Genomic DNA, 27984 nt, shown 5'->3' on the forward strand with positions numbered 1-27984 from the left:
AAAAAAAGGAGAGGCCTGCTTTGGCAGTTATAAATAGAACCTCTAAGACAGAAGTCTCCAATCTTGATAACTTTAAGCCTTGGCAGACTTCAACTCCCAGAAGTCTTCAATTCTGGGAGTTGAAGTCCGCCAGGCTTAAAGTTGCCATGGTTGGAGACCCCTGCTCCAAGATATTGTTTATCAACTTTAAGCATTTTGGCTGGGGAATTCTGGGAGTTGAAGTCCATGTATCTTGAATCTGCTGAGGTTCAGAAACACTGCTCTAAATGATACCGCATCTCCACCAGAAGTCAGAAGAGGATCGGTTTCACAAAAAGATGTTGATAAAGCTGGGCCCAAAAAAAAATGTGTGCAAATAAGTCAATACATTTTTCCAGTTCCCATCACTTTGCAACTTTAACCTCTCCCCCACCCCTCGTTTCATTATCAATTAAAACATTATTTGTTTCCATTTGTCATTGATACCAGAAAGAAATTGAATTGCTGGAGAGATTCATGAAGAAGAGAGGTTGATTTATTGTGTGGCTTGTGGCACAAGACTGGTCAGAGAGGCACATGACAAGGATAGGAAAGCATTCAATTCAACACAAAGCAACACAAGGAGAAAAGAAAAGGATGAGATGTAATCAGCAGTCACTTCTGTTGCCAGGGAGACTTTCAGATTGGGCTCCACATGCTGAGTTTCTTCCCTTTTACTTCCAGCGACCACCAAGCCTGGTTTTTCCAGCACCCTTTTTGCTGTTGAGGAGAATATGCACACATATATATATATTACAATGTGTGGTTACTAACAGCAAACATTTTTGTACAATATTCACACAGAGATGTATACTTTCTGTGTAAAATTAAAACCAAAATTCTATGACATAAATATGCATTTATTCCTGAAAGTTATATAACAGATAATGACTTTGCATTTAAGATGATTTCCACACACACACACCCAAAAAAGGAGAAGAAAAAAGTATAAACATGGAATGGGGAGGAGCCTTTGCAATCCCCGGCTTCCCTGCCATGTTGAAACAATAAATATATAAAGAATCCAATTTATAAAAATAAAGTATATCTTATATATACAGTAATTAATACAATACAATAGCAGAGTTGGAAGGGACCTTGGAGGTCTTCTAGTCCAACCTCCTGCCTAGGCAGGAAACTCTATACCGTTTCAGACAAATAGCTATCCAACATCTTAAAGACTTGCAGTGTTGGGGCATTCACAACTTCTGGAGGCAAGCTGTTCCACTGATTAATTGTTCTAACTGTCAGGAAATTTCTCCTCAGTTCTAAGTTGCTTCTTTCCTTGATTAGTTTCCACCCATTGCTTCTTGTTCTACACTCTGGTGCCTTGGAGAATAGTTTGACTCCCTTTTCTTTGTGGCAACCCCTGCGATATTGGAACACTGCTATCATGTCTCCCCTAGTCCTTGTTTTCATTAAACTAGACATACCCAGTTCCTGCAACCGTTCTTCATATGTTTTAGTCTCCAGTCCCCTAATTATCTTTGTTGCTCTTCTTTGCACACTTTCTAGACACATCTTTTCTACATCGTGGTGACCAAAACTGAATGCAGTATTCCAGGTGTGGCCTTACCAAGGCATTATAAAGTGGTATTAACACTTCATGTGATCTTGATTCCATCCCATTGTTTATGCAGCCTAGAACTGTGTTGGCTTTTTTGGAAGCTGCTGCACACTGCTGGCTCATATTTAAATGGCTGTCCACTAGGACTCCAAGATCCCTTTCACAGTTACTACTGTTGAGCAAGGTACCACCTATACTGTACCTGTGCATTTTGTTTTTCTTCCCTAAATGTAGAACCTTACTCTTTTCACCATTGAATTTCATTTTATTAGATAGTGCCCAATTGTTCAAGTTTGTCATGATCCTTTTGTATCTTTAGCCTATCTTCTAGAGTGTTGGCTATTCCTGCCAGCTTGGTGTCATCTGCAAATTTGATGAGTTCCCCATTTATTCCCTCATCCAAATCATTGATGAAGATGTTGAAGAGTACTGGGCCCAAAACAGAGCCTTGGGGTACTCCACTGTATATTTTCCTCCATGAAGATGCAGTTCCATTGAGGACTACAAGTTAAGTGCGGTTGGTGAGCCAGTTACGAATCCATCTGGTGGTGATGCTGTCTAACCCACATTCATGGTAACCAAAAAGATCGTTTCCCTCATGCCCAAACAAATCAGAAGGAGGTTAGCAAGATGAGCTCATTAGCTTTGTGCATATAACAGTTTTGAAAAGAACTTCATTTCCAACAAGTCTTAGCGCTAATAGGCTCCTTTATGCCTTTTTTGGCCATGGGAAAAGGACCATTGATTAGTCTGTAAGAAAGCAGAGCAACCAAACCACATGGTAGTATAGAAATTCTGCCATTGAACAAAGATCTGCGGCTTTCTTGGGACATGAATTTAAGTGTCTAGTTTGGCTCATCTAGTCTTACATTAGAAATATCTGTATTCCACTGGTAAAAATGCACATGGTTGTGCGGGTATAAAAATAAGGAGAAGAGGAATTTGAGTTAGAAAAGTTGTTGGGTTTATGTTGTTCTCATTCACACACAGGTTACTCACAACTTCTGGGCGTGGCTGATGCGATTGTACAGAACATTGATCTGCAGGGGGGGGGAGATAAAAACAAGCAGAATGCAAGTGATGTTAATATGATTTCAGCATCATGGAAGGCTCCATTTTTAAGATGAGCTGGCTTTTAATGCTTCCCTTTTATATAAGCAGCTATAAATAGTTCACCATGCTTACTCAGTAATGTATCCAAGTAATTCATTTTTGTTTGACAGAACTTATGACAAATTTAGCTAAGGCTGACATTAAGAACAGAAGCTGGGTAGATACTGACACGCATGCAGATTTCAGAAAGATGACTGGTATCCTAATGGGCTTGCCAGGCAACAGGCTATATATATATATATCAGATTCTTTGGTCGTTCTAGCAGATGGACAATGGTGGAGTTAATTGTGGCCTTGAGAAGAATAGAGAGTAGATAGCCCTCGACTTACGACCACAACTGCGCCCAAAATTTCTATTATTGCGAAACATTTGTTAAGTGAGTTTTGCCCCATTTTACAACCTTTCTGGCCACAGTTATTAAGTAAATCACTGCAGTCATTAAGTTAGTAACATGGTTGTTCAGGGAATCTGGCTTCCCCGTTGATTTTGCTTGCCAGAAGTTTACAAAAGGGGATCATGTGATCCCAGGACACCGTGACCGTCATAAATATGAGTTAGTTGCCAAATGTCTGGATTTTGATTATGTGCCCATGGGCATAAAGCAATGGTTGTAAAACATGGCCATGTCACTTTTTTCCAGGGCCATTGTAACTTTGAATGATCATTAAATGAACTGTTGTAAATTGAGGACTACCTCTATTTAGATTCTTTTGACTTTTCTTTTGACTGTATCTTGTCTTTTTATGTACACTGAGAGCATCTGCACCAAAGAACAAATTCCATGTGTGGCCAATCATACTTGGCCAATAAAGAATTCTATTCTATTCTATTCTATTCTATTCTATTCTATTCTTCTATTCTATCTTCTATTCAATTTTTTATTCTATTCTAATCTATTCTATTCTTCTATTCAATTCAATTCTATTCTTCAATTCAATTCAATTCTAATCTATTCTTCTATTCTCTATTCTATTCTATTCTCTATTCTATTCTTCAATTCTATTCTATTCTATTCTATCTCTATTCTATTCTATCTTCTATTCAATTTTTATTCTATTCTACACTATTCTAATCTATTCTATTCTTCAATTCAATTCTATTCTTCAATTCAATTCAATTCTAATCTAATATAATCTATTCTTCTATTCTCTATTCTATTCTATTCTATTCTATTCTCTATTCTATTTATTCTATTCAAATCTAATATAATCTATTCTTCTATTCTCTATTCTATTCTCTATTCTATTTATCCTATTCAAATCTAATATAATCTATTCTATTATCTATTCTATTCTCTATTCTATTTATTCTATTCAAATCTAATATAATCTATTCTTCTATTCTCTATTCTATTCTCTATTCTATTCTCTATTCTATTCTATCCTCTCCTCTCCTATCTATATTCTATTCTATTCTACTATTCTCTATTCTATTCTCTATTCTATTCTATTCTATTCTACTATTCTCTATTCTATTCTATTCTCTATTCTATTCTTCAATTCAATTAATTCTCTCTATTCTATTCTATTCTATTCTATTCTATTCTATTCTAATCTATTCTTCTATATTCTATTTTATTCTCTATTCTATCATATCCTATCAATATTCTATTCAATTCTATATTCTATTCTATTCTATTTCTAAAACAGTTCCTTATTCCACATGTTGTGTTCTCCAACACGCCATGTTTTTCTGTATACAGGTAATCCTTGATTTATAACCATTCTTTTAGTGACGATTCGAAGTTACAACAGCATAAAAAATGAGACTTATGACATTTTTCCTACTTACAGCCATTGCAATGTCACCTGGTCACATGATCAAAATTCAGGCACTTGGCAACTGATTCATATTTGTGACATATTTGGACTCAATTGTGGTTGTAAGTCAAGGACTACCTGTATTGTCCCAGGGCCATGTGGTCCCTTTTGCGACCTCTTAAAAGCAGTCAATGGGAAAGTCCAATTCTCTTGACAACCATGTTACTAATCTAACAACTGGAGTGATTCACTTGACACCAATGGCAAGAAAGGAAGAAAAATGGGGCAAAACTCACTTAACAACTGTCTTGCTTAGCAATAGAAATTTTGGACTCAATTGGGGTTGTACGTCAAGGACTACCTGAAAGCCTTTTAACTTAAAAATACCCCAGTTACTTTATTCCATGGAAAGGGATTACAGGGAAAGAAGTGACATTTCTGAAACTTCTTGCCATTTTAAAATTTTGTTACATATATACCAACACCAAAAAAGGAATAATTTAAAAAGCAACAAACCACTGAAATGTTTGCTCAGGATACCAGAAAAGTACGATTAATCATCCTCTAAGAATGATTAACAAAATTTTACATTAGAATTAAGAGGCCCCCCAAAAAAGAATCAAGAAGATGCAGCATTGGAGAAATTAAAAGATGAGAAAAATTTCCCTTCTCTACCAAGAAATTTTATTAACTTGGGAGAAAGTTATAATTTTCTGTCATTTCATGATGCCCCTCTGAACATGTTGTTCCAGCTTTAACAGCTTCTTTCAAAAGACAAAACCTGGTTTCATCCGTCTCCTCCAGTGGTGGGTTGCAGGAGGTACACCCTGGTACTGGCGTACCAGAGCCTGCCCGGAGCACCAGGTACCGTTCTGGTACGGTGCTCCGGAGGCTCCACCCACCTGTCCGAGCTCCTTATCTATCTTTTAAGGCTTCTGAGCATGTGCACGGCGCTTACAGCGCCTGCACGATGCTCTGTCGAGCAGCTGGAGCATCACAGAGACTCGCAGAGGCATTGCTGGACGGTAAGACGCATGCGTGTACTGAGCGCATGTGCGCACGCAGTGCATGCATCCATGTGGATAATGCCGGGCCCATTCCAACCATACCGGTTTGAAGAGGATCCAGAACCCATCACTGCTCTCCTCCCCAACCACTTGTCTTCTTACCTCATATTTTTGACGCCTGAGTTTCTCCATCAGATCAAACTTCTCAGATTCTAGTTGATGGATCCAATCATGGAGCTCTTTGGCCTTTTCCCTGGAGACACAGGAAAATATGATCCTCCAGTAATGCCACAGCACCCTTCAGCCTAGGTCTCCTATCCACCCCACCCTAGGAATGCAATCACACAGAGTTCTCCTCTGGGTCCCACCTCAGCTGTTGCTCGCCTAAATTGTCTATGCTCAAAGGTTTTCGTCGCTCTGCTAAGATCCGGATTTTCATTTCTCGGCCGGTCTGCCGCTTGCCACGTTTTTGCTCTGCCTAAAAAACAAAATAACAGAATAACAAGAGTTGGAAGGGACCTTGTGGTCTTCTAGTTCAACCCCATGCTCAGGCAGGAGACCCTATGCCATTTCAGATAAATAGTTGTCCAGTCTCTTCTTTAAAACTTCCAGTGTTGGATTATGCGCGTCTTCTAAAGGCAAGCTGTTCTACTGATTAATTGCTCTGTCAGGAAATTTCTTCTTGGTTCTAGGTTGCTTCTTTCCTTGATTAGTTTCCATCCATTACTTCTAGTCCTGCCTTCAGGTGCTTTGGAGTATAAATGACCTCCCTCTTCTTTGTGGCAGCCCCTGAAATATTGGATCACATCATGTCACCTCTAGTCTTTCTTTTCATTACACCGGACATACACAATTCCTGCAACTGCTCTTCATATGTTTTAGCCTCTTCTCTGCAGTATTTCTAGAGTCTCAACATATATATATATATATATATATATATATATATATATATATATATATATATATATGTGTGTGTGTGTGTGTGTGTGTGTGTGTGTGTGTGTGTGTGTGTGTGTGTGTGTGTCTTTGTCTATGTCTGTCTGTCTGTCTGTATATATATGTGTATATATATATATATATATATATATATATATATATATATATATATATATATGTATGTTATATTTATGCTGATAAATAAATAAAGGGAGACTAGTATAGATCTATTTCAAGCTATTTAGCTCTCATCAGCTAGCCATACCCTATGTTGGGAATCGAACCTATATATATATTTAAAGTTATTTATCAGCACAAATACAACATATATATATATGTTGAAACTCTAGAAAGACTGCAGAGAAGAGGCTAAAACATATGAAGAGCACACACACATACATACAGATATACATACATATCTATTATCTATTATCTATTATCTATTATCTATTATCTATTATCTATTATCTATCTATTATCTATTATCTATTATCTATTATCTATTATCTATTATCTATTATCTATTATCTATTATCTATTATCTATTATCTATTATCTATTATCTATTATCTATTATCTATTATCTACACACACACACACACACACACACACACACATATTTTCGTGGCAACCAAAACTAGATGCAATATTCAAAGTATGGTTTTATCAAAGCATTATAAATTGGTATTAACACTCCACATCTTTTGATTCTATCCCTCTATAGAACAAAAAGGAGCAAACCAGAACCAACAGGATAATGTCAGGTTGGGTGGAATGTTGGACAGGCTGCCTTCTAGTCAAGTGAGCCCCATGCCTTGGCTAACTCCTCTCCAGCTACCTGCCTTGTTCTACCACCAACCTCTTGGGTTGAGAGCAAACCATGTGTAGGCGTGCCTTTCCTCTTTTTCCTTCTACTTGCTGCCAGTGCCTGCCCAAGATTGCTAATCTACTGTTAAAGATGCTGGTTGGGGCCCCCCAATGAACTGAAGCATCAGAGCTATGGGACTCCAAAATTGCAGCAGCACCATTGAGAAGAGACCAAATCTGGAATCAGGGGACAACTGCTTTTCTAGAAATGTGTAATCATTTATATAGAACTTTCTCCAAGATGCAGTTGCTTGCTTTTTAAAAACAGATCAGTAAATCTCATGAGAGATTCCTTCATAAGCTCATGCCAGAGTAGACTTACTACATAAGATCTCAGGCGTACCTTTGCCAAAAGTCTTACAATGGTGTCCAATTTCTCAAAACAGTAGTTTAATCCGTAGACCCTATCATAATATATATTATATTTCTATTGGGCATCTGGGGAATAAGATCAAGGTTCTACTCCCCATCATGTAGTCATATCAAATCAAAACCACTTGATTGTCTCACCCACCATAACAAACATTTCTTATGTGATTATATTTTGCCACAATAGATTCATGTGCAGCTTCATCTTGATGTCTCCGCCTGAAAGAATAAAATGAAATTGTGGTTCCCTCCCAAGTGAAGCCACCAGAAGCTTACCTTGATCAGGTATCCACCAAAGTGAGCTCCCATGTTGGACAGCACTTTTTTCTTCTTGGCATCATCTTCAGCTCTTTTCTTGGCCTCCTCTTCTTCTTTCCTCATCTTTTCTTCCTGCAAAGGAGGACATCATGGAGAACATTATTTAAAGGTGCTTTCCCTGCTCTCTCTTGGGAAGAGCTATCAATGTGCCCCTTCTTCATCAGACGGAAAACTATTGAGACTCCAGGCTATGTGAAGATTTCCAAAACTCTTTCGTGTATCCTTCCAAGACTTTCCACAAATTGTCAGCAAATGGGTCGATTCTAGCAGAGCAGATGGTGGATGATTTAAAATACCAATAAGAATCATTGTATTATGATTACAATAGTGTATAGTACAATACACTGTATTGTATTTCATTGGTTTAATTACATTTAAATTAAGATTTTTTTTGTATACGCATGGCTTTTCCGGTGGCTTCCAAGCTGAGTCTTCCGGCAGTGGCTGCTCTGGGTGTATGCTCTATGGTTGTATGCTTTGCCAGCAGCTAGCCCACAACCATAGAGCGTATGCCCAGAGCGGCCACTGCCAGAAAACTTGGTTTGGAAGCCGCCAAAAACATGGTATATTATTTTCTGCTCCTATATCTTTAATTCTTTGGGCAGCTCTTTTTCAAAATTGTTCTCCTATTACGCACACAGCCACAGCTTCTTATAAAATTTGTTAGTTTAATGATCCAGGAGATTTGTAATTGTGATTTTATCTGCTATAATAATAATAACTTGGGGAACCTATCCGTCTCCATTTCATTGACTTATATGCTCTAATTTTGGATAGTGCATGAATTGTATGAATTCCCAATTCAGTTCTAATTGCTGCAGCCAATGTTCTACATCTTTAGGTTCTTATCTCTGTTACAGAACATTGAAAAGATAAGTGGGGGCTCTTATTTTGAAATGTTCTAACCAAGAATATACAACTATTGTTGTCTGGCTTAGGAATGTTTGAAGAATTTTAACTGTGCAAATTCACACAGAAAACGCCTGGATTCGCAGGCTCAGAAAGAGATTGGAACACATGAATATTTTCATGTACAGGTACTCCTTAACTTACAGCAATTCATTTAGTTCAAAGTTACAATAGCACTGAAAAATCTGACTTATGACATTTTTCACCGTTGACCTTTAGAGCATCCCCATGGTCACGTGATAAGAATTCGGATGCTTGGCAGTTGGTTCCTATTTATGACCATTGCTGTGTCCCGAGACCACGTGATCAGCTTTTGCAAACTTCTGGCAAGCAAAGTCAATTGGGAAGCCAGGTTCATTTAAAAGCTACCGTGATTCACTTAACAACTGTGGCAAGAAAGGCCATAAAGTGGGGGAAAACTCACTTAACAAATGTGTCACAACAACAGAAATATTGGGTTCTATTGTTGTCCTAAGTTGAGGAATACCTGTAACTAGACATACAGGCATGATAAAAATGCCTAAGGACACTCGGACACTTCCTATGCAGCTGTGAAAAAATAAGGATGTTTTTTCCTTCCTTCCAAAATAAAAATAATTAGCCCTACACAAAAGGCACAACGTCAAACTGCAGCAACCAATTTTAAGACTGTCTCCAACATATGGCACTGCTACACAACTGCTGTAGCCCCTGAGCCATTCAAAATGACAGATTTAACACAATGTGTTATGCTGGCCACTGTGAAAAACTGAAACAGATTGGGCTGCTAGGAACCAACTTATATTTAAAACTGGCCCTTCCATTCAAGAGATTACCAGCTGAATACCTATGAATGCTCCTAAGATAGCTTTCAGATTCTGCTTCTCTCCTTTGCTCAGTGAAATGTCTCACATGCTAAAATTTGTACCTTCCCTCTTTTTGGCTCCATCCTTTTTTTTAAAAAATTGTTAAAATAGTGAAATACAAAATAAGGATAGTGATAGCACTGGTTAGAGTTTTTGACACATTTTAGGTCTGATTCTCCAGGGCATTGAGTTCTGGAAGCACAGACCTTAAATCTGGCAAAAATGCTAGTCAACCCCCATAGTTTGTTCTTCCCAGTGACAACATAGGCCTCTCACCACACTCAAGCGGAGTCACACTTGCTCCCCAGCACTCCACTTAATGACCCAAATTGGTCACTTTATTACCACAACTGGGAGAGTCAGGATTGTGGTTTTTGAGTGAAGCCAGTATGGTTATAAGTGGTGGACTATCTGTAAAAGTCTAAGAGATCATATGAATTAAAGGACCTTCACATTTCTTCCCCCACCAGCATAAGAGGTCTACCTACCATTCCTTTCTAAATATTTTTCCAAGCTCCGATAGACCTGGAACAATATTTTCTCATGAATTTAGTTTTCACTTTTAAATCCTAAGAAATAACTTTCACATTTTAAAACACTAAACTGATTGGCTTGTTTTTTTTTTTCCGGAATTGGATACTTTGATACTGTGAAGATTGAACCCCTTTGCTTCTTTCAAACTTTAATGCTTTTCAACTTGCCAGTGAACTGGGGCGAAGGAAGGGGAAAATGGAATGCCAAGAATGTATGGGGAGATATTGAGAGCTTTGAAGCCATCAAGGTCACCACTGCAGGTGCTCAAGAAAGAGATGGACTCTCCCATAACAAAAGGACATCTCATAAATGCACAATGGGATCACTAGGGGTGGGGAGAAGGGCAATCTGTTGTTTAAATAGGCAAGTATTTGCGTGGGAAAATCAGAGTTGTTTTTGTTTCTTCAGTACCAATATGGCGCATCCGATAAAGTTTTTCTTTTGGGAATTCAAATCTCCCAAGAGTTTTTCCTTGTTTTGGGTTCACTAGTCGGACACTTGACAGATACTTCTTTCCATACGTCAGAAACAAAACCAATATACTAGTAACTTTCATTTTACGTTTTCATATCTTATAAAATTGAACTCTGCTTCCATTCTAGTGCAGCATCTTCTAAAACAGAGATCTCCAACTTCCGGGCCGTGGCCCACTACCCGGTTGTGGCCCGTTTGAAACTGGGCCACATGAACAGCAATCCGGTGTACACCTTCATGTGCTCGACTCAACTTGCGCAAGCAGCAGGCAAACACTCACCCACACCGCTCAACTTGTGTAAGCAGCAGGCTGGCGCGCACACAGGTGCAACACGGCCTTGCCACTTGCACATTCAGGCCACCAAGTCATCAAGGTTGGGGACTGATGTTCCAAAGAACTTAAAATTACAGATACCTCCGAGTTTGCTAAGCATCTGCGGCATACTGTTTGCATTACATTATCTATCATGTCTTGAAGGCTATTCAAATTCAGAAGACAATCTTTCAAAAATTTTAAAATAATCACTAAAAGCCAACCAATTTAAAGTGTTAATTCCTTGTTTTAGCACAAGGATTCCATTTTTTAAAAAAAAAAACTTCCTGGCTATTTCCACACTTCTCATGTGATTCAGAGTCAAAATTTGGAAGAAAGCTGAAAATGAAGAACCTAAATTAATAAATTTAGACTTTAATGCCCGCTAAGATTTCAAAGGTTTTACATCGTGGAATTCCTGGCGGTCTCTGAGCTTGGTTGTTTGTTTGCAGACATCTCACTACCCAACTAGTTGACATCATCAGTGCATCGTCATTAGTTTCACACTCTTTCCTATTTCGTTCTAGAAAATTATATCACTCACAGCAAGCTTGGCCTGTCGCTCCCGTTCTTTCTCCGTGCGGACTCGCTGTTGTTCGGCACGTTCTGCCCTGCGATGTTCCTGTCAAAGGACACAAACGATGACTTGAGCTCTTTGCAGCATTCAGCAAGGTGATTTCATCAAAGCCTATTTCAGCCAAGGACAAGATGATGTATTCCACACTCCCTTCCTTTCAGAAAATGGTGGAATTCTACTGGCAAATGAAAGCATCACATGGACAGGTAGTGGTTCTCAACAGACTGCAACAGAGCCTGGAATTTTTGTCACGATGGGTCATAAGCAGTGGTGGGATCCTACCGGTTTAAAAACCGGTTCGGTGACTACGCCCATGTGCAGTTTTGAGAAAACTTACCTTCTGCATTACTGCTGGGGAGGAAGACACCTGAGGCGTGGCAATACGCTCTGCCGCGCGACTCAGCTAAGAAGATAAAGGTCAGTAAAGCACAGGGATGGGCGGGCCCACTTGATTGTTGGAGTGAACTGGTTCGCTCCCAGCTGATTGTCGCCGCTACCGGTTCTCCCCGAACCGATCCAAACCGGTAGGATCCCACCCCAAGTCAAGGCACCTACATGATTAAAAATACCATGACTTTTTTTGCCATGATCGTTAAGTGAATTCTGGGTTCTTTAAGTAAATGTAGTAGTCGCTAAGCAGATGCTATGATCGTTAAATGAATCAATGTATTTCTATGAGCAGCTTTTGCCAGAAACTGGCAAAAAAATAAAATCACACAAATCATGGTGGCAAAAAAATCACGCAAATACTGCAGCTGGCCGTAAAGTTGGCCAAGTGGTCAAAACAGGGTCATGTGACCACGCGGGAGTGTGCAGCCATAAGAAATCTGAAACCAAGTTGCAAATAACTTTTAGGGAGCCTGTTGTAACTTCAATGGTTGCTAAGCAGCCAGTCATTAAGCAATGACCCCCTGTATTTGAGAATTTCTCGCAACTATGTCTTCCAGCACCAAGGAACAGGTTCCTCTCTCACTCCTTCCATAAAATGCCATTGGACATACGTCTTTGGATTTCAGAGATCTCTTTCTGAGAAACATAATGTGGATATAGCAGTAGTGGGTTCTGGATCCCGGTGCAACCGATACGGTGCAACAGGGGCCAGCATCCACCACATGAACATGTGCAGCGCATGCACACTTACCGCCTGCGATGCTCCATGATGCCTCCGCGACACTCCAGCTGCTCAGCAGAGCGTTGTGCAGGCGCCACACACCCCGTATGCGAAAGCCCCCAAAGAGCTCAAATACCGGTAAGGAGTGTGGGTGGGCGGTTGGGCCCTATGGAGCACCGTACCAGAACGGTACCTGTTGCTCCCGGCAGGCACCGGTACATCCGTACCGGGGCATACCGGTCATAACCCACCGCTGGGGCATATGCATAATGGTTATCTTTTGAGAGCTGAATCCCACGAAATTTAATTTTAATGTATGCTGATTAGTGTACATTTAAAATGACAATAAGGTTCTATTCTATTCTATTCTATTCCATTCCATTCTCCAGATAAATGCAGACTTTGTTTAGGAATTATCACACTTAATTATCTGGGAATGCAACTACAGATAGTCCTCGATTTATAACCCTTCATCTAGCAACCGCTTGAAGGTACGACAACACTGAAAAAAGTGACTTTTAACTGATCTTCGCACTTATGACCAATGTAATAGCCTTAAGGTCATATGATCAAAATATGGGTGCTTGGCAACCAGCATGTATTTATGGCAGGTGCAGTGTTTTGGGTTCATGTGATTGCCATTTGCAATCTTCCCAACTGGCTTTTGATAGGCGAAATCAATAGGAGACCTAATGGATTGACTTAATGACCGTGTAATTCACTTAACTGCAATTATTTCCTTAGCAACGATGGCAAAAAAAAGGTTGTAAAATCAGTCAATGCTCACTTAATAACCGGCTTGCTTAGCAACAGAAATTCTCGTCCCAATTGTGATTGTAAGTTGAGGACTACCTGTATTTCATATTTTGGATTCAGTTTGCGTCATGGCGCCTAACCAGCCACCAGGTGGCAGTGAAGAGCAACATCACCCGCCCGAGTGTTTGATTGCTGAATGAAAGTTGTGTTTTATCATTTTTCTTTTGTTCACTAATTGTTTGTTTTGACCTTGCACTTCCCCTCCCCTGTGGTTGTAAGCCGCCCTGAGTCCCCTCAGGGAAAAGGGCGGCATATAAATCCCAATAAACCTCTAAACCTCTAAACATTTTGTTCCCTTGAAAGATTGGCTGTTGCTGATTTATGAAGCCTGTGCAAAATTCAGTTTGGATTGAATCCTGTGAGTTAAAATCCCATTTGCCTCTCCCCAACTTCCCTGAGTGGGAAAGCCATTACAAAGACAGTTCTACTTCATTCTCATCGAAGAAGTTTCTACAGAGCTGAAGAAGCTTCTTGAATGAGAAGTGAAACGTCTTCAAAGAAAAAGCAGAAAATCCAGTTGCCTCTTGAAAAAAAGCACTTTTGGGACAACCAAGACATGGATAACTGAGAATCTCCATAGGCGAAAAACAAAAATACCTTTCCCTGTTGAAAGAAATGTCCTTCTGGGTTCGGCTCCAAGTGGGGGAAAAGACACTGGAGGCATGGAGGCTGCTTATCCCAAACCACGCAACCCTCTCAACTCCCCCTCCCTCCAAAAACACTGGGATAAAACCAGAGATAGCAACACAAGGCTATCTACTGCAAGCCTACCAAAATCTTTCCTTCCTCTGGCAGTGCATTCAAAGTACAAAGAACAAGAGAGAGAGAGACAGAGACAGAGAGAGAGAGAGACAGAGACAGAGAGAGAGACAGACAGAGACAGACAGAGAGAGACAGACAGAGGAGGGAGGGAGGGAGAGAGACCCCCACAAAAACATGACAAGCACCAAGTTCAGTGATGTTTTTCAGGGCCCCTTTGGAGTTGGACTTTATGGACTCTTGGGCTTGCCAGTAACTGAACCGTTTGGTATAAGTCTGTGGTGGCAAACCCATGGCACATGCGCCACAGGTGGCCTGCAGAGCCCTCTCTGTGGGCATGCAAGCTGTTGCCCCAGCTCACATCTACATATGAGTGTGCCTCCCACCGGCCAGCTCATTTTCGGGACTCTGCCATGCATGCACGGGGGGGAGGGGGCATGCAGAAGACACAGGTGCATGTGGAGGGGGGTGCGCAGAGGGCAGGGGGAGATGGGGGGTGCAGCGCTTCCCCGCTGCCTGTTTTTGATCCCAGGAGGCTGAAGAGAGGTCTACACGGCCCAAAATGAGGGGCAGGAACAGTGGAGGGATCACCTGCACATGCGCAGGGGGCAGGGCATGTGTGCATGCATTGCATTATGGGTATGGACACATCACCTGCATGTGCTGTTACGTGCGCACTTTCAGCACACGGCCACAAAAAGGTGAGCCGTCACTGGTGGTATAACTGTTCAAGCACTAGAATAGGAGTGAAGGAGTGAAGTGCTAGTCCTGCTTTAAGGAAAGAAGCCAGCTGAGAAACTGGTGGTCACAAAATCATGTGAAGTATTAGTACCGCTTTATAAATCCTTAGTAAGGTCAGACCTGGAATACTGAGTCCAGTTTTGGTCACCACATTACACAAAAAATATGTTGAGGCCTTGGATAAAGTGCAAAGAAGAGCAACTAAGATGACTAAAATCTGAAGATAAAAACACGAAGAACGATTGCAGGATTTAGGTTTGGCTAGTCTAGAAAAAAGGACTTTTAGAAGTGACATGATAGCAGTATCCCAGTACTTGAGGGGCTGCCACAAAGAAGAGTGGGGGGTCAACTTATTTTCCAAAGCCCCAGAAGGCAAGACGAGAAACAATGAATGGAAATGAATCAAGGAGAGAAGCAAGCTGGAATTAAGGAGAAACTTCCTAATAGTGAGGACAATTAACCAGTGGAACATCTTGCTTCTGAAAGTTGTGGATGTTTCATCACTGGGGGTTTTTAAGAAGAGACTGGACAGCCACCTGTCTGAAATGGTATAGAATCTCCTGCTTCAGCGGGGAGCTGGACTAGAAGACCTCCAATGTCCCCTTCCAGCTCTATTCTGATTGACTAACTTGCTCTAAGGTACTCTGAACTGCGTAGCAAAAGGTGGAGGAAGGGAAGAACGAAAGTCTGGTCAAAGGAAAGATTTTTTTTAAAAAATCGCAGCAGGCAACTGAGACAGGGGTGGTGGTGGTGATATAACAAGAGCTGGAAATGAACCAGCAATAGGGGAGGAGGAAGGAGGAAGGTGAGGTTGGATCCTGGAGAGACCAGGTAGAAAAAGGAAGCATGAAGACTGGATCTAGTTTGGAAGGACAGAGTTTGGAAGTTTGGATTGGGCTGGTGTGAAAAATGGGTGGAAGATTAAGAAGGGTGAGAGGATTCACTGGAGAAGCAGGGAGGTAGGTGTCTTAAGGGAGAGTTTAAATAAAGGCAGGTAGTCCTCGACTTACAACCTTTGGTTTAGTGACTGTTCAAAGTTACAACGGCACTAAAAAAAAAGTGGCCTGCTATGACTGTTTTTCACACTTATGACTGTTGCATCATCTCCATGGTCCCGTTATCAAAACTCAGGCACATGGCAACTGGCATGTATTTAGAGCTGTGGTGGCACAGTGGTTAGGGTGCAGTACTGCAGGCTACTTCTGCTGACTGCTGGCTGCCAGTAGTTTGGCAGATCGAATCTCACCAGGCTCAAGATTGACTCAGCCTTCCATCCTTCCGAGGTGGGTTAAAATGAGGACCCAGATTGTTGGGGCCAATACAATGACTCTGTAATCCGCTTAGAGAGGGCTGTAAAAACACTGTGAAGCTGTATATGTCTAAGTGCTGTTGCTATTGCTATGACGATTGCAGTGCCTTGAGATCATGGGATCCCCATTTGTAACCTTCCCAGCTGGCTCCTGGCCTGCAAAGCCAATGGGAGAAGCCAGATTCGCTTAATAGCTGCAGAACTGTATGATTCACTTAACAACTGCAGAGATTCGTTTAACAACTGCGTGCGGGGGGAGGCCAAAAAATGAGGCATAACTCATTTCAAAACTGTCTTGCTTAGCCACAGAAATTTTGGCCTTCATTGTGGTCATAAGTCAAGAACTACCTGCAGGTATAAAGAGCTGATTTGGTGTAGTGGTTAAAGACATCAGGCTATAAAGTGGAAGATCATGTCCAACTGAAGGCATAAAGCCATATGGGTGATGGCGGGCCAGCCATTGTCTCTTAGCCCTAGGAAGGAGCCAATAGCAAGCCTTTACTGAAAATCTTGCCAAAAAAGCTGGACTTGTCCACGTGGAGGCCGGATCTCAAAACTGACTCAAACACAGAAAACAAAAACACCGACCTCACCCTTGCAGATCCTGTAGCATATGTGGTTAAATAAAAGAATCAGGCCGGGATTGTAATTCATGTAACAGTAGCTTTGTTAGCTTAAGACTCCTTCTTGAAGTCAATGTGGCTTTGGTTCAATCTGTCTTCAAATATTTGGTTTCTTTGCTGTAAATTCAACACATGATGTGCAAACACAGCCAGAAGAGAGGTAGGTTCTTAAATGCCCACCTGCCCTTGGAGCTGGGTGATGAGACCTCAGTGTCTCAAGGGCTATCAATGGGGGAGACGAGGGGTGAAATCCTTCCGGTTCAGCCCAGCTCAGCCGAACCAGTAGGGATGATTGTCCTTGGTTCGGCAAACTGGTAGTAAAAAAAAAAAAAGCTTCTGAAGATCACAGTGCTCAGCTGTGAGCCATGCGATCATCAGAAGCTATTTTTTAAAGCCTTTAGAGCCTTTTTCTCCTGCTGGTTTGCCTGAACCGGCAGGGAAAAAATGCTTTTAAAAGCTTTAAAAAAAGCTGAAAGTGAAAAAAAAGTTGGCCACACCCACCCAGTCACATGATACCCACCACCAAGCCACGCCCACAGAACTGGGGGGGGGTTAGATTTCTGGGGCTTACACAGAGTCCTGGGGGCTTTCTGGATCAGCTTCAATCATAGTGGAATTGTTGGCTTCAATAGCAATAGCAATAGCAGTAGACTTATATACCGCTTCATAGGCCTTTCAGGCCTCTCTAAGCGGTTTACAGAGAGTCAGCATATTGCCCCCAACAATCCGGGTCCTCATTTTACCCACCTCGGAAGGATGGAAGGCTGAGTCAACCCTGAGCCGGTGAGATTTGAACCGCTGACCTGCTGATCTAGCAGTAGCCTGCAGTGCTGCATTTAACCACTGCGCCTCCTGTAATCCCAGTCTCCAGGATTATTATCCCTAAGTGCCCTTGCCTCTCTCTTCACTCTAAGCCTATGAAAGAGAAGGGTTAGGGGGGAACATGGCAACTGTCTTCTAGTATTTGGAAGAATCAATAGGTGCTGAATTAATGTGGACTGGACAGAAAAATATTTGGTCCATATTAGTATAGGGGGAAAAATGAACATGAAAGAACTATACTAATTTGGTTTGGTCATATAGAGACAATGAATGAAATTCAGATTGCAAACCAAATTCGTGAAAGAACAGCAAATAGATCAAAAGAAGTGGGAAGACTGAGAAAGTCCTGGTTGGGTAGAATGATCTCATATTTATAACAAAACAGATGAATTTAAAGAAGAAATGTATGAATTGGAGCACAGACTTGATGGAAAGAGAGACAATTTGCAAGGAGGGAATGTTATGGTACTATGTAAAACCTTTTCACAGTTTATATAATACAGATACAGTTTGGTCTGCCTACCTGCCTGCCTGCCTGCCTGCCTGCCTGCCTGCCTGCTATTAAGGCAGTGTTTCTCAACCTTGGCAACTTTAAGATAAATTGACTTCAACTCCCAGAGTTGAAGTCGGCCAACCATGGTCCCTAGACAAGATAGGAAGCTCTGGGTTTCTTTTGTTTACTCCTTGAAATATTTGCCAACTGCCAAGAAACCATTCAGAATTTTATCCAGGGGTGGGCAGCCCAGAAAAACGAACTAATTCAAATAGATATGTAAAAGGATAACATGGCTGCCACTTTAGCATCAAGCTACACAGAGAACCAGAACTCACAATCCTTGACATGAGGCCCACAAGCTCTTCCTCTTCTTTTTTCCTCTGCTCAAAGTGTACATCAATGAGAGTTTGCAGTTCCAGGAGGTCTTTCTCCATACGCTTGCGGTGGATGTCCTGTTTGTCATCATCAGAAGGAAAGAACAGGTATAAATAATGAAAAAAAATATTTCCTTCTAACACCTCTGAAGGTCACTGTAGTCCTTCTGGGCTTGCCAAACTGCTCCGCCTGAAAGAACCACGTTCGTTGGCAATAGTTGTAGATATGAAAGATTGGAGAATGGGCAGTAGCACACTCACTCATGTAAAAAAGATGATGAACGATTAAGAAAATACTCACATCAAAATCCACTCTCTCTCCCTCGGGGATTTTTGGAGGAGCTAACTGTGGAACCACTGGCCTTTGTTTGGGAGAGCACAGACCAAGAAAGAAGAAGATTGTTAGTGTTTTTTGGGGGGTACGAATCCCACCTCCCCAACTACAAAATCTTTAAATAATTTTTTCTCCATTGAATGATATTGATTGATGGACACGACAATCAAGGCAAGTTTTACAAACTATATAAGGATAAAGCAAAGCTTATTATAGGTAGTCTTCAACTTACACCATTTGTTTAGTGAGCATCTGAAGCTACAACAGCACAGAAAAAAGCAAATTATGACAATTTTTCACATTTATGACCTTTATGCTGTATCCCCAAGGTCATGTGATCAAAATTCAGGTGCCTGGCAATGTGTTTACGACAGTTGCACCTGTCATGTGAACACCATTGTTACAAATGGTTGTAAGTCAAGGACTACTTTTAATCACATCTTTCAATCATAAGCCGGCATCGTGGAGGAAAAATGGGGTTTCATTGTAGAAAGACACAGGAGCTGAAAAAAGTGGAGAAAACACTTCTGGGGTATAACCAGAGATGAGTTCCTACTGATTCGGACCGGTTCAGCCGATTAGGTAGTAACTCGATCTGCCACCACCACCACCACCACCACCCGAACCGTTTCTATCATCAGCGCCACCATCTTGATTTTAGAGTTCTGCACATGCGCAGAACAACCTTCATTGCAAAAATGTACTTTTCCTTTTTCTAACGTGCACTTTTGCAAACGTTTTTAGGTCTTGCTTCACTCACAGGCGCGCACAAAAATGTTTGCACGTTGAACCGGCAGTAATGCTGGCAGCAACCCACCCCTGGGTATAACCCCTTCTTCTTACCTTGGTCTGGGACGTTCTTCTTCTGCGAGAAACAGAAGATAGAAAGACGATTATTAGATGCAGAGAAAGAAGAAAATTTTGAACTGTGAAGGATTTGTCAGAGGTGATGCAGGAAACTGAATTATGCATAATTCCTAACAAGGGATGGGTTACATTTCTACACATTCATAAAAAGAGGCCAATTAGGGCAGGAATAAAAAGTGGATGACAATGTTGAACTTTCCTAGATAGGACAGACCTACATTTCAACAGAGTGACTGTTCTGCATTAGTCTAAACTGGAGAGGTGTTCTTCTGACTGCTGAGATGTGTTTTATACTTGGGCGGGATAAATGATGTTACGAGGCAGTCTTCACATTATTGTCGTCATCTTCCGGGCTATTCATCTAATCTTGGCACTCAATATTTTGATTAGTGCTGGGGTGGACAACCTATCATCTTTCAATTGTTGCAAAGCTGCAGTTTCCAGCAACACCGGTAAGCCAGAATGAGACAATTCACTACCGCTAACTCACTATAACCAATTCACTGTAGCCAACTTCTTATGGCCAACATGCTATGAGCAGTGGTGGGATTCAAAAGTTTTTATTACTGGGTCTGTGGGCATGGCTTGGTGGGTGTGGTGTGGCTTGGTGGGCATGGCTTGGTGGGCCCGGTAGGGGAAAGATACTATAAAATCTCCATTCCCTCCCCACTCCAGGGGAAGGTTTTTGCAAAATCCCCATTTCCTCCTGATCAGCTGGGACTTGGGAGGCAAAGGATAGATGGGAGGAAAGCCAGTCAGAGGTGGTATTTGCCGGTTCCCCAAACTATTCAATATTTCCGCTACCGGCTCTCCAAAACCGGTCAGATCCTGCTGAATACCGCCCCTGGCTACGGGACAAGTCGCCATGGGACAATTCAACAAATACAAAAGTTATCTTCATGTCAATGAAACCATGGCCACTAATAATAAAATAAAGAAAGTAAATCCAGAAATACAAGAGTTACAATAGTTTTGACGAAAACATGGTTACCAATAATAAAAGTAACTGAATGAAACAATTAATACAGCATTGAATGTCCCATGGTGAGTTTTCCTGCAGCGAGTTGGTCATAGTGAGTTGTCTGGTGGCAAGTTGGCCATGGAGAATTGGTTGCGGCGAGTTGTCCCAGACTCCTGGTAAGCCAGCACGGTAGTGAGGGTTGCTAGAAATGATAGTTTGAAGCAACTAGAAAGACTAAAATTGCCATCGACATTGGCCTTCTGTAGGGTTGCTTACTTAAAGTGGAATTGTTTCTGTCTTTCAAGAGGCTATTCAACCTTCATCTTACCAACCTTTTGTTGTCACTGTATGATATCAACAATCCTTAGATTGTGTCTCTTAGTCAATAGCTCCTTCTCCTGCCCCCAAAAAAGTGATTAGAAAACTCTGGTTTGAAAATTGAACCTTGAGATTAGCTCTAAATCTAACTCAAACCCCAGAAATTACTCCATGAAGATAGATAGATACCAAACAAAATACAGTTTTCATGATCTGACATTGGTTTGCTTACAGCCATGTCTAAAGGTACTAGAAAATATCTACTAGCGCCATTTGGGCTTCGATATGTTGCTTCCCTTATAGACATGGGAGGGGTATGCGTGTTCTCAGATATATAGATACATAGCGAGAACACATTGCTACACACTACATGCATGTATCTAGAACATACATAGCACACAGACAGCATCAGAGGCCCAAAGATATATCTCTATAAAATATATCAGCCAGGCCTGTTCTTTTAGAAACCTGCAGAAATCCTTTTCTTTTGAGGGTGTGGATGAGTGGGAAGGAGGAAATACAGGTAGTCCTTGACTTATGGCCATTCATTTAGTGACTATTAAAAGTTACAACAGCACTGAAAAAAGTGACTTATGACCATTTTTCATGCAGCTGTTGCATCTCCGTAATCACATGATCAAAATTCAGACAACGTGGCAACTGGAATACATTTGTGACAGTTGCAGTATCTTGGGCTCATGCAATGACTTTTCGTGACCTTCTGACAAGCAAAGTCAATGGGGAAGCCAGATTCACTTAACAATAAATTGAATTGAATTGAATTTTATTATTTGTATGCCGCCCTTCTCCGGGAGGACTCAAGGCGGCGAACAATTCAATAGTGTTATTAACTTAACAACTGCAGTGATTCACTTAAGAACGGAGGCAAGAATGGTGATAAAGTGGGGCAAATGTCATTTAACAACTGTCTGCCTTAGCAATAGACATTTTAGGCTTGTTGTGGTTGTAAGTCAAGAACTACTGTACATTGGAGGTGATGGAATAAGAGCAGTGAGATAATATTTGGCAAACAAGGGCCAAGAAGCCAATGGCTTTATAGTGGGCACATGAAGAAACAAGATGGCAGAGAGGAACGGCATTTCACATCCACTCAACACCTTATGACTTTCTTTTACCACTGTAAATTCATTTATCCCTACGTCAATTTCTACAAGTCCCATTCTCCACGCTGCCTCCAGTGCTTGCTTTCTATATGGGGAACTCTCCCTAGAAGCTGCTGGCAATGGTAAATAAAATAGCATTTTGTTAGTTCTTATTTCAAGCAATGATCCCTTATGTAGAATTAAACTAGTGTTTTCCCTGATGTGCAACCTTTTCACTTGCAAGGAGGTGCTTATCTGGGGAGCACTCAAGGTGATTTCTGCCCAATTCCCTAAGCAGACCTACATGAAGGTATATACGGTAACTGTTTCTATTGCTTGCTTATAGAGACTGGATCACTATTGCTTGTCTATTGACTATTCTGGGAGATACTGTATATACTTATGAATAAATCAAGAATTTTAAGTGCCAAAATTCAGCCCCCAGAATTGGGTTTGATTTATCTATAGATGGACTTATCATGAGTACATATGGTAAAACTTTTTAAAAGTATCCATATATCTTGCATATACTCATGTATAAGCCTATCCACGGATAAGCCGATAAGCTGTTTTTTAAAAACAAAACACCAAGAAAAATGGCTAATCCACAGATAGGCCAATTGTGAAAATTAAAATATACAACCATTTTCAGGGTTGTACATTTTATCTATGTATTGTATGTTTTTTCACAATATTATGATTAAAAATTAGAAAGTCAGCCTGTCTACAAAGGGGCTTATACGTTGGACTATACGGTACATTAGGATCGTAAGTTTCGCAAGACAGGAATGTTGCAAATATCAACCACCAAGAGGCACCCATCCTAAAAAATAGGAAATAATAGAGCAGGATTTCTATTAAGCTCTAGAAAAATCAGGAGTAAAAGGAGTCAGTTTTAAACTCAAGAGCATGGAAGCCTTGGATCTCAGCTGTCAAAAATTGATCAATGTTTTAAGTGGCTTCAGTTGCAGCCTTATGATAAAGGTTTGTGACTAGAATACTCCTATGACATCGAATTTCTGGGAAACGTCAACCTGAATTTGGACCTGAATTTAGTCAAGGACAGCCTGTCATCTGGCACCTTCTATCCAGCCTGTTCGCTATCTGGATCATGATTCAGATAAAGGTAAAGGTTCCCCTCGCACATATGTGCTAATCGTTTCTGACTCTAGTGGGCGGTGTCCATCTCCGTTTCAAAGCCGAAGAACCAACGCTGTCACAGAAGATGTCTCTGTGGTCATGTGGCCGGCATGACTAAATGGCGAAGCCGCACAGACCTCTGTTACCTTCCCAACAAAGGTGGTTCCTATTTTTTCTACTTGCACTTTTACATGCTTTCGAACTGCTAGGTTGGCAGAAGCTGGGACAAGTAACGGGAACTCACTCCGCGGTGCTAGGGATTCGAACCGCTGAACTGCCAATCTTTCTGATCAGCAAGCTCAGTGTCTTAGCCACTGAGCCACCATGTCCCTTTTATAATTCAGGTAGAATGAAGGAAATGATTGTATCTTGGCCTCCCCAAGAGGTTTTGCCCATCCCACCCCTTCCCGAGAGGGAGAAATGTAGTGAAGGATAAATATACCTGGCTCAGGACCCTGGTCAGGTTCTTCGGCTACTGCAAACAACATAAATAGCAGAGACAAAAGGTTGGAAAACAAATATTGGGCAGGGGGAGCAGGAAGCAAGGACAGAGAAGGAGGTGGTAGAGATCAAATCCAGGAGAAAAAGGAAAAGGTAGTTAGATCAATCCATCTGTAGACCACTTTCTCCAAGCTGGTGCACAGCAAATGGATCAGATACAAGCTTCCCATTGAATTAAGAGCCAGAAAAATCTGAAGATGATGAATGCAAGAATCTGATACATTTAAAGGACACCAGGCTAGGAAAGACTTCATGTAGAGATGGAGACAAAAAGGATCTGAATCAGTGGTGGGATTTTTTACTACCGGTTCTGTGGGTGTGGCTTGGTGGGCATGGCAGAGGAAGGATACTGTAAAATCCGCATTCCCTCCCAATCAGCTGGGACTCGGGAGGCAGAGAATAGATGGGGGCGGGGCTAGTCAGAAGTGGTATTTATCGGTTCTCCAAACTATTCAAAATTTCCGCTATCGGTTCTCCAGAACTGGTCAGAACCTGCTGAATACCACCTCTGATCTGAATCATTAAAAGAATGACTCATTAGCTGAAGGACGAAAAGGCCATCCACTGTATCATGGATAGAGATTGCATGGGGAACAATCAAGAATATCCTTTTCCCTATCATGACCAATCCTTTGTTCTTTTACACTGACAAAATAAAAAGGTGGTGGAGAAAGAATCAAGGAACTCCTTATAGGAGTCTGAAGGTTCTGGTATATTTAAGGTAAGGTTTCCAAATTTTGTTAACGTTAAGAAGTTAACAAGAAGTTAAGCTAGCCAGGCTGGCTGGGGAATTCTGGGAATTGTCGTCTGCACATCTTAAAAGTTGCTAAGGTTGGCAATTCTTGATTTAAGAAATAAAGTTTGTTGTTTCTTTTTAGATTTCGAATTGTCTGTTTTCATACTTGACTGCTTTTTCAAGAATCCTTCCCACATCCCTAGTGGGACCAGCATATTATAAAGGATCTTTGGGTTTTGGTTGATAGCACATAATCCACTTGGCAAAGGCAATACAGGGCCATGTTCTTGTGCTGAGGCAATTAAAAAAACCTTTCAGAAAATTAAAAAGCAGGATTGTGCTAATTCCACATTATAAAAGGAAAATAGCAGTAGCCAGCACACTGGCACCCATAATTGATTCCCTACCCGGTCTACCCCAACATTCCCAGTACAATTTGCATAAAGTTTCATATATGCTAGACTTACAAACATGTAAGCAGCAAATCTGGCCAGGCAAAGATTTTTGAGGAAGCACATTCCTGAGAAAGGGAGTATGCATGTGTATGAAATGTTGACTGAAAATTTCTCCAAACTGAACTCAAGGCTCCTTTGACTGCTCCTGTTTTGATGTCAGCTTTGACTTGAAACCATCTTACTTTGAGTTACTGCCAGCCAATCAAATATCATACAGAAAATGTGGCCAATTGGCACTGCTTATGCAGAAGTGTTCCTAAGGGCAAATTATCCTCCTTCAGAGAAGAGAGGAATAAAAAGATTGATTCAGTACTGTAGCTTCTTCTCCCCAGTCAGATTTAAAGCATTAACAGCAACAATTTGCCCTCTGAGATGTTATCGTTTTACTGCTATTCTTCCTACATTACTTAATTCTTTTTTGGACTCCTTGACTCCCAAAAATTAAAAGAGGACCCATTTCTTAAGGAATACAACAAATGTTTGTAGAAATAACTCTTGGCTCTGCACTGATTGAAAATGTACGTTATTCAAAATGATCCAAAATTACTCAAAATGACCCAAAGAATGCACTCAGATGTTGTTTCTGGATGCCAAAAGTTGAAGAAAGACACGTTGCAAAATTATCAGATGTTAGAATCTGTTAAATCAAAAAAGAAGAGCAAAAAGAAAAAGAAAAGAAAGGAAAATATTTCAAGGGTAAATCAAACAGCTTCAAGCACGTAAGTGAGGGAATACAGATCATAAAAACAATATTGGATTTAAATATTTTTAATGGATCCACCTATAACTCAGAGCAAACTTCCTCGATCTGAAAAACCTGGCAGTCTGTTGTAATTCCAAAACTTCCCCTTCAATCCCATCTTCCAAATCTCATTTACTATGTCCCACTCCCTCAAGGAAGGAAGAGAATTGGCAGGAGTGGTTGATCCTTATCATTCCCCAGAGTATCTGTTTCCAGTCACCAGATTCTCTCCAAATAATGTGTGACAAAACCCGAGAGCGGTTCTCCACCTCGGTGGTGCCCTTGGACTTTATTAGAATAAATAAAAGAAATTGTTACTTGAGCACTGGGGCAACCTGTCTTACTCAGAATGAGATAGAGGCAAAGTCATAGGATTTGGGTTGGGAATAAGTTGCAAAGGCACAAAAGGGATAACAATGTCCTGGATGATTGAGAATCTCCATTGACATTTACTCCATGGTTAAGCACACCTTAACCACAACTGTGGACCTGGTCATTGTCTCACCTTCTTCTTCTTCTTCATCTCCAGCAGCATGTTCCTCTTCTTGATGAAACAAAGAGAAAGAGAGTGAGACAGATGCGGAGATGTTCTTAAATTAGCAGATGAGGAAGAGATATGGTGATCAACAAATATGGAGTATTTAGAGCAGAAGTGTCAAAGTCAATTAATAATTGCAGCAAAAAAAAAATTTGCGCGCCGATCCGGCAGTAATGCCGGCAGCAACCCACCCCTGATTTGCAAGACTACCTGTAACCAGCATCACATGTGATCACATCGGTCCAAGGGGGAACAAGTGAAACATCCGTCATGATGCAAGCTTTGCTCCTTTATCTACTGGTACTTGAATATGATACTGTGATGCAGACACAAAAGAGCAAAGTTTGTATTGAGATATCACAACACCCATTTCTACCTTTTGGTATCTGCCTAGTTAGAGACAGGTGCTTATGTGTGTGATCTGCCAAAGTCTATAGAGTGGCCTTGGGCCTTTTCAAAATTCGCAGCTGCTTGTTAATTTTCAGTGTGATAGACCTAGAAAACGCTTTGGTGCATTGGAAAACTTTTCTCTCAAAGAAGTTGACATTGTTATACAGTGAGAGACAAAAAATTACATGCAGAAAGTAAGTAAAGAGATATCAAAGCTGGGTTTTATGACCAGAGGAGGTGAGCAAACTGGGACATTGGTTTTCAGGTTTCATTACTCTGAATTCATAACAATGATAGCTTTCTGATACTTGCTATATCTTTAAGAAAACCAGTGGAAAAGCAAGACTGTTCTTACAACTATGTTTTAAAATGAGAAAGAAACTGATAAACTACTCCTAGAATGGAGGGTTGTGTCAGAAATCCCTTACCTTCCTGCTGCTCCCTGGGAAGTAGGAATCACACATGGCAGAGAAAGAGACAAAGAGAATGAGAGAAATTGAGAGTGAATATGACTACATCCTTCCTTTATGAAACTGTAGGTACATTGACTGTAGATAATGAAAGAATGTTGAAATAGCATTAGCACAACAATAGCATTTAGGCATATATGCCCCGGAGTGGTTTATAGAACTCTCTGGATGATTTATAATGTAGAAGCATTATTTGCATGTTGTTCCCAACAATCTGGGTCCTCGTTTCACTGACCTCAGAATGATGGAAAGCTGAGTCAACCTTGAACCCTATCAGGATTGAACTCCAGACTGTGGGCAGAGTTTGCCTGAAATGCTGTACTTTAACCACAGAGCCACCAGGGCTTATCCATAGAAACACATATGAACCTCTTTTAATAAGTATGAGTTCCTCTCAATTATGTTATTAATGCGATTTTGTAAAAAGCTGAGTTTTAGGGGCTTGTTTCAGAAAAGTCTTCTAGGTTGGTTGGAGGCATGAGAAGGCTCAGATGTGGGTCTCTGTGCAACATATTCATCTCTCAAAAGACCTTGATTGTCTGTAGCTGACCAATAAGCAGTACAATACATGTAGTGTTAGACTTACAAGCATACATTTATATGAGAGCCGAGGTGGCACAGTAATTAGAGTGCAGTACTGCAGGCTACTTCAGCTAACTGCTAGCAGAAGTTCAGTAGTTCAAATCTCACCAGTTCAGAATTGACTCAGCCTTCCGAGGTAGGTAAAATGAGAACCCAGATTGTTGGGGGCAAATATGCTGACTCTGTAA

The 27984-nt window shown here is 40.9% G+C and overlaps 1 protein-coding gene across 1 annotated transcript; it reads right to left on the reverse strand.

Moving 5' to 3' along the window:
• Nucleotides 1-692: 692 nt before the first annotated feature.
• Nucleotides 693-26328, reverse strand: TNNT1 (troponin T1, slow skeletal type). Its single transcript, XM_032237213.1, has 9 exons — nucleotides 26306-26328; nucleotides 18961-19021; nucleotides 18621-18737; nucleotides 11576-11653; nucleotides 7915-8028; nucleotides 5835-5944; nucleotides 5629-5719; nucleotides 2585-2625; nucleotides 693-738 (listed from the first exon to the last, which is right to left on the reverse strand). Exons 1-9 carry the CDS (start codon nucleotides 26311-26313, stop codon nucleotides 693-695), a joined length of 666 nt encoding a protein of 221 aa, XP_032093104.1. The 5' UTR covers nucleotides 26314-26328.
• Between the last annotated feature and the right edge of the window lie 1656 nt (nucleotides 26329-27984).

The sequence above is a fragment of the Thamnophis elegans genome, chromosome Z, assembly GCF_009769535.1.
Source record: "Thamnophis elegans isolate rThaEle1 chromosome Z, rThaEle1.pri, whole genome shotgun sequence".
NCBI classification, from domain to species: Eukaryota; Metazoa; Chordata; class Lepidosauria; order Squamata; family Colubridae; genus Thamnophis; species Thamnophis elegans.